Raw genomic sequence first — 14,238 nt, 5'->3', positions numbered from 1 at the left:
TGATGCTTAACCGACTGAGCCACCCAGGTGCCCCCCACCCCCCGTCTTTAAGTTTATTTATTTATTTTTGAGAGAGAAGTGGGGAGGAGCAGAGAGAGAGAGAGAGAGAGAGAGAAAGGGAAGAGATAATCCCAAGTAGGTTCCACACTGTCAGCACAGAGCCCGGCCCAACATGGGACTTGAAGTCACAAACCATGAGATCATGACCTGAGCAGAAATCAAGAGTTGGATGCTCAACCGACTGAGCCACCCAGGCTCCCCAAATCACTTCATTTCTGAACCTCATTTTTCTTGCCTGTTGAATAAAAATTACAACAATAAAGTAACTCGAGAGGGTTGTTTTAAGAATCAGACAGTGAGATATTAGGGGTGAAAATATGTCATTTATAAACTATAAAACACTATACAAACATCATTTCTATTCCTATTTAGTCCTTATTCAGAATTCCTGTGAGTGAAAGAACTAGAGAGATATCCTCTGGCAGAGAATAAGATTTCTGGTGCTGGTGCCCAGGATTGTCTGCTCTCCTCCCCGGCACCCTCCCTGGCCCAGCCCTACCCCTAGCTGTGGGTTCAGCCAAGTAGGGAGTAGAGGAGGGCTGCGTCCCGGAATTGGAACACAGGGTGCCCTCTCTTCCTCTCTTGCACAATCAAAGCTGTGCAGAGTTCTTGGGACTACGGGAGAAGTGCATTTGGTGTGCCAGGTCGGCCACATTCAGGATTAGATAGACTTTTAGGGACTGCCCTGAGAACCTGATGACCCAAGATAACCTCATTTCTTTGGGCACCGGAATTGTGAGTTTTACACAACTGACTTTATAAAAACACTTTGGAATATATAGCCTATTCTAAAAGTGAGGACTACTTGTTCAGAACCAAATTGAACTGCTTGAACTGTGGTGTGTACTTCCGAAAAGAGTGTAAAGACACATCATAACTGGGGCACCCTGGGTGGCTCAGTTGGCTAAGTGTCCAACTCTTGGTTTCAGCTCAGGTGATGATCTTATGGTTTGTGGGTTCGAGCCGCATGTCAGACTCTGTGCTGACGGCACAGAGCCTGCATGGGATTCTCTCTCTCTCTCTTTCTCTGCCCCTCCCTCAGGTGCACACACGTGCACACACTGTCTCTCAAAATAAATAAAGTTAAAAAGAAATAAAGACATGGCATTTTTATAAACTGTGAGATATCACCCCATTGGGAAGTCCCTTTTCTTTTTCTTTTTTATCATTTTCGTTTACTGTTTGGGAGAGAGACATAGTTACCTATTGATTTGTCTCTAGGATTCAATCCTGGGAGAAAACCAAAGTGACTCATCAAGAATATGTGAAAGATAAGATTTCATGGATGCTGTGTATAGGAATTAGTTGCCACAAGGGGTAAAATGCAATATAAAGGCACCAAGGAAAGTGTCTTTTAGCTGGTAGTAAGGTAATAAGGAGTGGGGCACCTGGCTGGCTTAGTCAGTAGAGCATGCAACTGTTGATCTTATTGCAAGTTCAAGTCCCATATTGGGTAAAGAGATTACTTAGGAATAAAAAACAAAAATATAAAAGGCAGGGTGATTTGGGGCTCAGTTCAGTGTATGACTTTTTATTTTGGCTCAGGTCATGATCCCAGTTGTGGGATCAAGCCTTGTTTTGGGCTCCATGCTGAGTGTGGAGACTGCTTAAGATTCTCTCTCTCTCCCTGACTCGTGCTTTCTCTCTCTAAACTAAAAACAAAACAAAAACAAAAAGAGTGCTGAAGCAATTGGACATTCATTTTTTAAAAATTTCAACATAACTCAAACATTATCTAAAAATTAACTCAAAATGGATTATGGACATAAATGTAAAAAAAAAAAAAAAGGTAATAAAGGAGAAAGTTTTCGTATGGCCCATGAGTTTGAGAGGGAAGCAGAAACCTACAAGCTGATGGGGACCTTTTGCAAATACAACTTTTATATTATTTATTTATTTTTAATTTTTAATGTTTATTTGTTTTTGAGAGACAGGTAGAGCACAAGTGAGAGAGGGACAGAGAGAGGGAGACACAGAATCGGAAGCAGGCTTCAGGCTCTGAGCTGTCAGCACAGAGCCTGATGCAGGGCTCAAACTCACAAACCACGAGATCATGACCTGAGCTGAAGTCAGAAGCTTAGCCAACTGAGCCACCCAGGTGTCCCTATATATTATTTTCGATATATCAAAGAAACCTACCTGCCCTGTGCAGCTTAGTTTCCAGTGGGGCTGTAGGGGACCAATTGTAAGTGCACTATGGGTGCCATACTAGAAGCATGGAGGGCATTGACAGATCAGTGCTTTCGTCAACATCAGCTATTCTTTTTATTTATTTTTTAAAATTTATTATTAACGTTTATTTATTATTGAGAGACAGAGAGAGACAGAGTATGAGCATGGGAGGGACAGAGAGAGGGGGAGACACAGAATCCGAAGCAGGCTCCACACTCTCAGCTGTCAGCACAGAGCCCAATGTGGGACTCAAACTCACAAACTGCGAGATCATGACGTAAGCCAAAGTCGGATGCTCAACCGACTCAGCCAACCAGGCACCCCTCAGCTATTCTTTTTAAATTAATTAATTGATTGATTGTTTTTCATAATTAATTAATTTAAATTTATATCCAAGTTAGCTTATAGTGCAATACTGATTTCAGAAGTAGATTCCAGTGATTCATCCCCTAAATATAACATCAGCTATTCTTCCTAAGGTAAATTCACACACATATGCAGATAAGGCATCCTAGGGGAACTTCATCATGTTTGGAATATTTTCATATTTCAAAATAGTCTTGGCAACAGTTTTATACAATAGAGATCCCCATACATGTGCCAGCCTGGGGCAAAAAACAAATAAGAGTCAGGTGATTGAGTTTGGGCTCATATCCTGAGATGATTCTGATCTCCCAAAGACAGAGGATATTCCAGCTGAGGTACCCAAATGTGTTCCAAATGTCACAGAAGATCTAGCAGAACTGAAGACTAAAGATGGGCTTCATTATTGTGAGCAGGGCCATCCTAAGGAGGGTTTGAGGCTGAGCCTAGACATGAGATCTCTCTTCCCCCAGCCCAACATTTTTATATATGTGAATATGGTTTATTTTTATTCTTATGTTTTAAAGTTCAAAGTTTTACTATGAATTTGGACAAATGAGTGAATATGGTTTAAAAGATCAAGTACAGCTTAAACACCAGGAACTAATAGATATAAATATTAGAAGAGTTGTACACTTGTTCGTTCGTTCATTCATTCATTCAATATTTAGCATCCAATAGAGCCTGGGCTTCAGTGGGGAATATGAGATGAATACACCTCTCAGCTCTCAAGAACATGCATTCTATTTGGGTAAACAATGTGTGAACATAGCTTTGTGCAGAATGTCCTGAGAGCCTATAGAGGCTGTTGGAACAAGCAGGCTTACATTTTCTGAGCAGAGAGAGGGATGGCAAAGCTCAAATTTGATTGTGAGAAGAAGGAGGAGGTACTGAAAGCAGAGAGCAGAGTCAGTGCAAAGCCATGCAGCTGTGAAAGAAACTGACGGGCTCAGAGTATTGACATAAGTCACGTGTGGTTGGAAAACAGAATACAGGCATGGGAGCTAAGGCTGCAGAGGAGAGCAGGGACAGATCATAAGGACTGTTACACATGCCAAGGAGCTTGACACTTAATGAATAGATAATGAGAAACAAACCACAAGAAAGCTTTAATTCCCAAAGTGCCACAATCATATTTGCATTTTTAATAGATCACTGAGAAAGCAGTGAGGACAATTATAAAAGGCAAGAGCAAAGGAAAGGGACTACTTGGAAACCCATAGCGATAACTTGACACAATATGAAAGCATTTTCATTATCAAAAATTTAAATAATACAGAAGCTACTCCAGGAACCAACACATTATCCTACTAATGGATACTTCAGTGGTTTCTATTTTTTTTTTATTATTAACTATGAATATGCTTGTACAGGGGTTCAGTAAATTGCTTATGAAAAAGATTACTTCTAAAAATGGTCTTTTAAAAACCTAGATGCCAGGGGTGCCTGGCTGGCTCAGTCAGAAGAGCATGAGACTCTGGATATTGGGGTCATGAGTTCAAGCCCCTCGTTGGGTATAGAGATTTTTTTAAATAAATAAAATTAAAACAACAACAACAAAAAAACTAGATATGCCCATCTTGTTGGCACAGCTAAATAGATTTTTGGAGCATTAAGGGATGGATAAGATAGTAAGATAACTCTAATATTACTTTACATCCAATTAATATCAGCCAAAACATGACTGAGCCCAGGACTACAGAGAAAAATACTAGTCCATCAGAATCCAATCTGAGGTAAAGTAGGACTCTTCACAACTCTTGTTCTGGACTGAATGTTTTTGTCCCTCTAAAATTCATATGTTGAAAGCCTGACTCCCAATGTGATGGTATCAGGTGGTAGGGTCTTTGGGAGGTGATTAGGTCATGAGGGTACAGCTCTCATGAATGGGATTCATGTTCTTATAAAAGAGACTCCAGAGATCTCTCTTGGCCCTTCTGCCAAGTGAGGACACGGTGAGAAGATGGCTGCGTTTATGAACCAGGAAGCAGGTTCTCACTGGACACTGAATCTGCTAGTGCCTTGACCTTGGACTTCTAGGCTTCAGAACTGTGAGAAATATATGTTGTTTAAGCCACCCATTCTGCCATTTCTTCATTGCATCTGGGAGAGCAAGATGGGTCACCAGCAGCTCTACTGGAGCCATCCGAGGAAATTTGGCCAGGATTCTCGTTCTTGCCTTGTCCACTCAAACCAGCACGGTCTGATCTGGAAATACAGCCTGAACAGGTGCTGCCAGTGTTTCCATCAGTACTAAAAGGATATAGGCTTCATTAAGTTGGATTAAATGACCTTGCTTGAATGGATCATCCAAGATACATACTTTAATTGCAGATACTCAAAATAACCTACCTTAATGCCAATCATTGTACATAAAATAAAAATACTTTAATTATGACTATTTTGAAGTGAAAATAAAAAGCCACCCAGTCTATTATTTTATTAGAGCAGCCCAAATGGGTTAAGGTCGTTCTCATGGATACACTTGGGAAGACGAGGCACATGTGATGGAAATGTGATATATTTTTCCTAAGAAGGCTTTCACCTAAAGAGGAATCTGGTGACCAAGGGGAGAAATCGGGCTAAGTGGAAACACCTCTCAGAGCAATGCAGCACATGAAGCTGATGGTCCAGGCAGCATCCAGGAGGCCATGTCCCACCAAATGACCACCATTGTGGTGGTTGGTTGGCTATAAGTGTTGGTCCTGGAAGGTCATTGACTTAAAACAAGGCCCTTCACTTTCCTCTCTCTGTGGCAGCTCTCTTACTGTGGTCATTTAATCATCAAAAAACCTGAAACCCTTACAAGGTCTGAGGTCAGATTTGTTTGGGGTCACGTCTCCCTTAGGTTTTGTACCAACCCCATCTCTCATAGATTGGTGTTAATTCTCTGCCTAAAGCCCTAGAGGGATGAAGGATCCCCAGTATCTCCCTTATAGATTCATCTTAGGGTCCCCCATACTTTCATAGTCAGGGATATACCCCAATATCTCCCATCTAAAGCTGAGCTTGATTTTCTTGGTTCAACTCTTTTTTTTTAAATTTTTTAAAATGTTTATTTATTTGAGAGAGAGAAGAGAGAGCACATGCACAAATGAGAAGGGGCAGAGAGAGAGAGAGAGAGAGAGAGAGAATGAGAATCCTAAGCATTCTCTGCAATGTCAGCGTAGAGTCTGACATGGGCCTCAAACCCACAAACCACGAGGTCATGTCCTGAGCTGAAATCAAGAGTCAGATGTCCAATCAACTGAGCCACCTAGGTGCCCCTCTTGGTTCAACTCTTAAAGACAAGGATAAGGACAGGAGTCAGCCATGATATTAGAGTTATGACATCATGGACTATGGGACTCAAGACCAGCATAGAAACTTTTGAATGTTGGACTAGACTAGAACTGTCTGTAGAGCTTCATATGTAGCAGGTTAGTATGTGCAGATTTAGTAATGGCTAGTTCTCCTGACTAGTCACATAATTAAAAACGTCTCTTACCTGAGAAAAAAGATTCCTAAGAAGTATCATAAAACCATAGTGGGAGATCCATGTTTGTTTCAAACAACTACCAGCCATTACTTAAAGAAGATATCATTTCCTCCAATTTGCAGAAGAGAAAAGATCGTGGGAAAGAATAGCATGCTCAAAGCAGATTCAGCCAAAGAGATTTTAATCTACCTGCAACAGGTCACTCTAATGCCCTCCCTTCTCATATCCCTTCTCTCAACTGACGGAGAAGAGCCCAGTCCTCTTGACTGTGTTCCAGTTGTCTGTTTCTCTTACCTCCAAATTGGCACGGAGATTTGGGACAGCAGAGACCACACTGTTTCAGCTCAGCAGCTGATTTGTTGGATGAGTCTTTAAAATTTTAGGCTGGTAAGGGGCACCTGGGTGGCTCAGTCGGTTAAGCATCTGACTTTGCCTCAGAACATGATCTTGTGGTTTGTGGATTCAAGCCCCACGTTGGCCTCTGGGCTGACAGCTCAGAGCCTGGAGCCTGCTTTGGATTCTGTCTCTCTCTGTCTCTCTCTGTCTCTGTCTCTCTCCCCCTCTCAAAAATAAATAAACATAAAAAAACTTTTTAAAAAATTAAGACTCATAGGGAAAAGCTGTAGACACAGGATTTCAGCCACATCTTTTATAACATCCTTTTGAAAGAAGTGGAGAAATACAAACAGGGTGAAAATGGAGATAATCCACCACACCCGAATTCTGACTGATGGGATCCATGTGAATCCAGAAGGAAAACTCTACTTAGGCTCCATCCTGGTTCAAAATTTTGCCCATGACTTGACTGAGTACAACAGTGACAACCTGATGAATCTGCAGCCAACATGAAACCAGAGAAGACAGTGAAAAGAGGAGATATCGGAATCAGAATCCAAAGAGTGCTCAACAGGCTGGAACAACAGAGAGAATCTGGCAAGATGAAAGTGAACAGGAAAAAAAGTCAAGTACACAGGCATTAGGGGAGAAGATGGGGTTTTTGTAGCATCCACGTAAAGGACTTAAGACGAGGTTAATGTACAAGAACAGAGAGATGTGCTACGATGATTAAAGGCTATAATTATAGAAGCATAATGTCAACAGTAAGGGAGGTGATTGACCTGATCTACTTTATACTGTCATGGCCACATCTACAAATTTACCTCTCAGGTTTTTGGCACACCCTGTAGGAAATATTTGTAAGAAAACAAACATTAGGGTATGTACAGGACAGTAAAAGCACTTGAAATCACATCTTAAGAGGAATGGTCAAAGGAATTCAGAATTTTACCTAGAATCAAAAATTTTTATCTTAAAGAAAAAATACTGATGGTGACATGATTTCTGTCTTGAAATATCTGAAGCTCTGACATACAAATGTGAAATGAAGTTGGGCCATTTGACAGGAACATTTTGGAAGGAAGGCATCCCTTAGAGAATGATAGAATAGATGATGCCCAAGGCCCTTCCAGTTCAGAGAGGCTGCAGCCTTGTCCCTCTGGCATGTCACAGGACTCCTATGTGTCTTATATCCTCATGTATAAAATGATCTCCAAGCAGAGCTTTGCTGTCCAAACTCTTTTCTTGCTCTGATTAGACTGTGTTTTTGTATCTCTTTTTCTTTGAAATTTCCCACAAGGCTGGGTACAGATGGGAGTTAATACATTCTTGTTCATGGCTACCTAGTTCCATTAAATGACAGCATGTGCTGCTCCAGGAAAGGCTATGTGAAGAGAGAGAACCTGCTGTTATGGTCGAATTGTATCCCTCCAAAATTCATAGGTTGAAGTCCTAACCCACCCCCCCCCCCCCCAGTACCTCAGAATGGGACTGTATTTGGAGATAGGGTCTTAAAAGATGTAAGTTAGAATAGGTCATATGAGTGGACCTAATCCAATATGAACGGTGTCCTTATAAGAAGGGGAAATTAGGACACAGTCCTGTGAAGACACACAGAGAGGATGGCCATCCTTAGTCCAAGGGGAAAGGCCTCAGAAGAATTCAATCCTGCCAACACTTTGATCCCCAACTTCCAGCCTCCAGAATTGTGAGAAAATCAATTTCTGTTGTTCAAGCCACCTAGTCCATGGTACTTTGTTACAGCAGCCCTTGTTACCCTGTATGCCTCCTATTTTCACATCTCCTTTGTTCTCACATACTGCAGGGAGAATAGGAATGGAAGGTTTTGTTTATGAAAACCTCTTTCCAAAAGTGCCAAGCTGTAAGGACACTGCTAGGATTTATACTTAGATCTCATCCATCCTTTGCAGAAACGTGAAGCTTTTTCTTTGGTTGCAGAGTTTTGCAACTAGAACAGACTCTATACCACAGATCCCAAACTGGTGATCCAAATAGGTTGAATCTGGTCACAGACATGCTCTGTGTTGGTCCCCACATATTAAACATCTTTTTTGAAATAGTGTCAAATGCTTAAAATTTGAGGGATTTTCACATTAAAGCCCATATTTCTGGGTTCTCTTGGAAAATCAGAAGAGTCAGCTTCACTGGGCCTCCCTGGCAACAGTCTGTGGGAGTGAAGTAGTCCTCTCTTTAGATGGGGCATGTATTCTCCACTTCCTATAGTCCCCACCCAGACTACTGAATTCATTTACCTGACCCCGTTCAGCATTTCTGTCTGTGAGTCTTGTCAACTAAAAAGGGCAAAAATCTGTTACTCTTCACCTTGCAGAGAGTCACCACAGATTTTCCCCTTGATAGCAATAGATATGTTAAGTGTGATACTTCCTTTGCCTTTTGTTCAACTAGCAAAGCTTGTATCACGTTCGTCTCTTTGGATCCTGATTAAAAGTGGAGCATGAAATTGAGAGCATGCTGCTGTAGGAAAGGGTTGTAGAAGCAGGGAAAGCTCAGGCGTAGGAAAGACTGAAAACAGGAAATGAGAGGACTAGCTGTCCTTGGCCTCTGGCAGCCTGACCAGATGCTCCAAGTAATTAGCACCCTGGACTGCCAAAAGTATTGCATTCACAAAGGATAATTTAAATTGCCAAGAACAGCAAGGCAATTGTTCTTGCTTCAAGGTCTCTGGGATGGAAAGCATGTAGAATCACACCTGCATGGTGGAGGACACGGTCTCTCTTGTGCTTCTTTGAGATGAATTGATGCCATTGAGCAAAAGTCTGCATGAAATGTCTTATTCACCTGTTCTCTTCCTAGGACATAAGAGAAATTGGTTTAAGATCTGATTACATTGTAAAAACATTTTGAATGGTTCTGAAGAGCTAAAACAGGTTTTGTTACAAGTGAAAGAGCTACGAACAACTATAATAGCCACAAAAAGAAGAGCTTATGACAAAGCCAACATTTCCTCAAAAAATGGAAGGAAGGAGCAGAATGTCCCTTTATGCCATGTCCACTGTATTGAGCAACTTTTCACAAGGCTGCATGGTTGTGCCATAGCACTGTAAGGGTGGTAGCCATGATAGGAGGAAGAAAGGAAGAGCTCAGAGAGAGTTCACCATTCCTGTTTCTGATAAAAGAAAGGGGGGGGGGGGGAGTGTCAGGAAATGGAGAAATACAAATAGGTCCCACAAAGATACATCACTTACTTCTCTTACAGTGATAAAGGGAAGATTTTCTTGCCGGAAGTTTCTGTCTTTATCTTAAGGCTTGCAAGACCAGGCAGTTGAGCCAGATGTCAACTTTCCACTTGAAATCCAGCAATGTGAGGGGGAAAAAAGGCTTCCTAAGAACCTAATTCAGAGCAAAGCTGTACTTAGGTCTGGTAGAAGTAATGTCATTTAACATTAAACAACCTAAATCTCATCATGTAATTAATTCCTTTGCTTAAAATCACTCAGTGGCTCCCCATGTGGTTAGGAAGAAGTCCAAATTTCTACGTCTGGCCCCCGATCCTTGACTACTTCCCTAGACTCATCTTCTATTATACACCTTTCGAGCTCTGACCACCCTGGCTTTCTTTAAGTTCCTCTTATATCTTTTCTGTCTCTTTTTTGGGCATGTTCTTCCCTCTACCAAGAACACTACCTCACCGCCTTCAGCTCAGCGTAAATATCACTTTTTCTCAAGCGGGCCTTCTCTTACTGCTACATTAGGTAAACGGCTGCCCACCCACTTATTTCTTCGTGGGTTCTATATTACATGCAACTTGACACTTCTCACACTTATTTTAAATTTCTTGTTACTATCCAGCTTCTTGGTTCTATGTGTGGCTTTGAGAGGAGAGGGACTGTATCTTGGCTATGGTTGTATATTTTGCAATTAACAGCACCTGGCGTAGAATCATGTGTAATAAGTATTTGTTCAATGACTACAGTAAAGGTTTTCACAGAAGTAAGAACACTCATAGGCTTTGAACATCTGAGACCATCTCAATCTCCTTTCCTCCGGGCAGACCTCATTTCAGTTCAGGAAGATGGGGATCTTTCTTCATCTTAAACCCCTCTAGGAAAGGAGAAACCGTAACTTTCTTGATAGTTAATCTTTGGGTTTTATATAGATAACCTTTGGATAAATCTGACTTAATTCCATTCTATTGCATAATTATACTTCTTTCTTATTTACCACGCATGTTACCAAACCTCTAGTTCTTTGCCAATAAACTTATCATAGAAAGTTACTTTTTACATTGTTAATCACTTGACCTGGCCTCTTTGTTCTCTGCCCTAGCCATCTTCCAACTTCCACCTGGATTACAAGCATCTTGTTTTCACATAGACACTCTACTAGTTTGGTATTTAGAAAAATAAATTACCCTCCATGGAGCACTGGTAGCCAATGTGAGCACTGGTAGCCAATTACCCTCCATGGAGCACTGGTAGCCAATGTGAGGGAAGAGGAGAGGGTTTGATCATCTGATCCTGTGTTAGTGACAGTATCACAAATGCCATTATCACAGTTAGCACTTGAGCTGCGGAGGCTGAGGACAAAAGAGTGGCAAGAGAGAGCCACCAGCCCAGAAAATAACATCCAGCTGGGGACCCATTGAATGCGGAGTCCTGGCCTAAATGCTGTGGGGAGATGCCAAGCCAAGGAAGGCAAAGGTATTTTGCCCTCTGAAAGGACGCTGTCATTCCTTCATGCCACAGGCATTTATGGAGGTCTGCTCGGTGCCAGGCTAGGTGTTAGGTGACTGCCTGTCATCTAGTTATCAAGTCCTCAAGGTGCTCATAGTCCAGGGTGGGGTGGGAGGAGATCATGACCCCAGACAAAGTCTGACTCTTAACTGACTGAGCCACCCAGGCACCCCTTAAATTTTTTTTAACGTTTATTTATTTTTGAAAGAGAGAGACAGAGAGAGAGAGAGAAACCAAGCTCAAGCAGGGTAGGAGCAAAGAGAAGGAGACACAGAATCCAAAGCAGGCTCCTAGCTCTGAGCTGTCAGCACAGAGGATGATGCGGGGCTTGAACCCCCAAGCCATGAGATCATGACCTGAGCTGAATTCAGACGCTTAACTGACTGAGACACCCAGATGCCCCAGGAGTTCTTATGTAAGAGAAATAATTCCTGTTCCTGTGTTATCAACAATTCACATGAAAGATGTTATGTAGGGGCGCCTGGGTGGCTCAGTTGTTTGGGCGTCTGACTCTTGATTTTGACTCTAGTCATGGTCTTGTGGTTCGTGAGATCGAGCCCCACATCAAGGAGCCTCCTTGGGATTCTTTCTCTCTCTTTCTCTCTGCCTCTCTCTCTCTCTCAATGAATAAATAAACATTTAAAAAAGAAAAATGTTTCATAAAGGCAAACATAGCCCCACACTTAGAGGCACTAAGCATAGAACCCATAGGAGCAGATATTCGGCATCCTGGACAAAAAGAAAACTATAAAGAGGGCCTGAGGCAAAACCAATAGGCAACCCACCATGAAAATAGACTGCTCCCAATTCCCTATTGCTGTGGGTCTGTCCTCAATGGCTGGTACCCCTGTCTCCCCTGGCTTCTGGTTACAAATTTTCTCCTACTTCACCATCCTAAGTCTCCTCTCACAGGTGGAAAAGAGATTGAACTAAGTCCATTCGGACTTGGGTAGGGCGGTGTGGTGTCCTAGGATCCCCTTCCCCCAGGCAGCAAGGCATTTCCCCCTGGGGTTAGTGCTGGGTTATCTAATGAGCAAACTGGATGGCTGTTTAGCACAACAGTAAAACACTGCCACTACCAAATATTTTGAGTTTGATATAGGACATTTCAAAACCGTCTTTCATGGGGAAAATTCAAACTTTCTGGGGATCCTTTTCATTTGTTTCACAGGGTGGTATTTTTAAATTTGGAATTATATGAGAATAATCAACATATTTTTAATGCTTAGGACCTTAAAGGCGCAACTCCTTCCCAGAGGGAGTTTATGGGCACATCTGAGGCCTCTGTCCTAAATCACCACCCAGGGGAATTATTCTCATGGGAAGAGTCCCATGCCATGCAGAAGCAGGGACACTGGGGAGAGATAGGACACTAAAACATGCACAATAAGGTGAATTTAATATGGATGGATTTCTTCATAGGATTCTACTTGCTTTCTAGTGATATCCTGATCTATAAACTTTGTGGACACTATTCCTGGGAGATGTTTTATGTAAAAGGTGTTCTGTGGTCAAATAATGTTGGGAAATATTGCACCTTCAATCTCCATCATGAAGATTCATGATGTACATTAGCATATTAAATCTTCCAAGTTGTTCAATAAAGGAACTAGTGTAACTTAAAAAAAAAATCAGTGTTTTTCAAACATATCTAATCATAGCAAGAAACATTTTTTTTTTAATTTTTTTTTTAACATTTATTTATTTTTGAGACAGAGAGACAGAGCATGAACGGGGGAGGGGCAGAGAGAGAGGGAGACACAGAATCAGAAGCAGGCTCCAGGCTCTGAGCCATCAGCCCAGAGCCCGACGCGGGGCTCGAACTCACGGACCGCGAGATCGTGACCTGAGCTGAAGTCGGACGCTCAACCGACTGAGCCACCCAGGCGCCCCATCAAGAAACATTTTAAATCAAGTAACAGTGATTAATATCCTGCAATATTGTGTGGTGCACAAATTGAAAAGTGCTACCCTTATATTTGCTTTTTTATGGTGGTGGTGGGATGGTGTTTTCCTTTTTTACTTATTTTTTTAAGTTTATTTATTTATTTTGAGAGAGACAGAGACTGTGTGAGTGGGGGAGGGACAGAGAGAAAGGGAGAGAGAGAGAATCCCAAGCAGGCTCTGCGCTGTTGGGTGGGGCTTGAACTTCTGAAACTGTGAGATCATGACCTGGGTTGAAACCAAGAGTTGGCACTTAACTTATTGAGCCACCCAGGCACCCGGGTGGGATGGTGTTTTCAAGAGACATTGGTGTATGTCCTGTCGAGTAAATCACTGTTTTCCGGGACGCCTGTGTGACACAGTCAGTTAAGCATCCGACTCTTGATCTCAGCTCAGGTCATGATCTCACAGTTTGTGGGTTTGAGCCCCACATCTGGCTCTGTGCTGATGGTGTGGAGCCTGCCTGGGATTCTGTCTCTCCTTCTCTCTGCCCTTCCCCTGCTTGTGTGTGCTTTCTTGCTCTCTCTCTCTGTCAAAATAAATTTTTAAAAAAGTACTGTTTTCCTGTCAACTGATTCATTTGATGGGAAAAATAAGTTTGCAGGCTGACCCACATGAGTGCTCCCCAGATTTCATACCCAGGTGATTGTATGCTAGAGCATCCGTTGACTTTTCTTTCCTTTCCTGTGGCATATTCACCACTTGGTGAAGGGAAGGGCATGTGACTCCAGTGGTCAGTGCATTGTTATGGGCTCCTGTCAGCAAAAGACCACCTGCACCAGCTAAAGGAGTCTAAAAACGGGCAAGGTGAGCATGTCACATTGAAGGAACATGTGTTCTCATTTTATAATACAGTTTTAAGAGCTCATTGTATTGTCTACTGGGTATTTAAGTGAAATACTTAGAGGTTCAATAGAGATTTAGGGGAGAGATGCAGAGAATGGAAGAAAAAAAATGTCACTTTATAAAAAATGTAAGCACGGCAGCTACCCCATTCTCTTCTCTCCCTCCTCCCCTCTTCCTCTCAAACAAAAGCACTGAATATGTCTATTTCTTTTACTCCCACTACAAGCTTTGAACTGGGCAGGGGAGTGTGTCAGGTGAAATGCTTGCTCTCTGGGAGCCCTTAGCGGAATCACCCCCACTGGAGTGGGAAATTGCTAAAGGATT

General features: G+C 42.2%; 1 protein-coding gene across 1 annotated transcript; it reads left to right on the top strand.

The window, feature by feature from the left end:
* The first annotated feature begins 4,554 nt into the window (after positions 1-4,554).
* Positions 4,555-4,852, top strand: LOC122229552 (40S ribosomal protein S29-like). The gene has a single exon (XM_042954784.1). The coding sequence runs from the start codon at positions 4,658-4,660 to the stop codon at positions 4,850-4,852; it is 195 nt and encodes a 64-aa protein (XP_042810718.1). The 5' UTR covers positions 4,555-4,657.
* The last annotated feature ends 9,386 nt before the right edge of the window (positions 4,853-14,238 follow it).

The sequence above is a fragment of the Panthera leo genome, chromosome C2, assembly GCF_018350215.1.
Source record: "Panthera leo isolate Ple1 chromosome C2, P.leo_Ple1_pat1.1, whole genome shotgun sequence".
In the NCBI taxonomy this organism is placed as follows: Eukaryota; Metazoa; Chordata; class Mammalia; order Carnivora; family Felidae; genus Panthera; species Panthera leo.
This window is presented reverse-complemented; position numbering and strand designations above follow the sequence as displayed.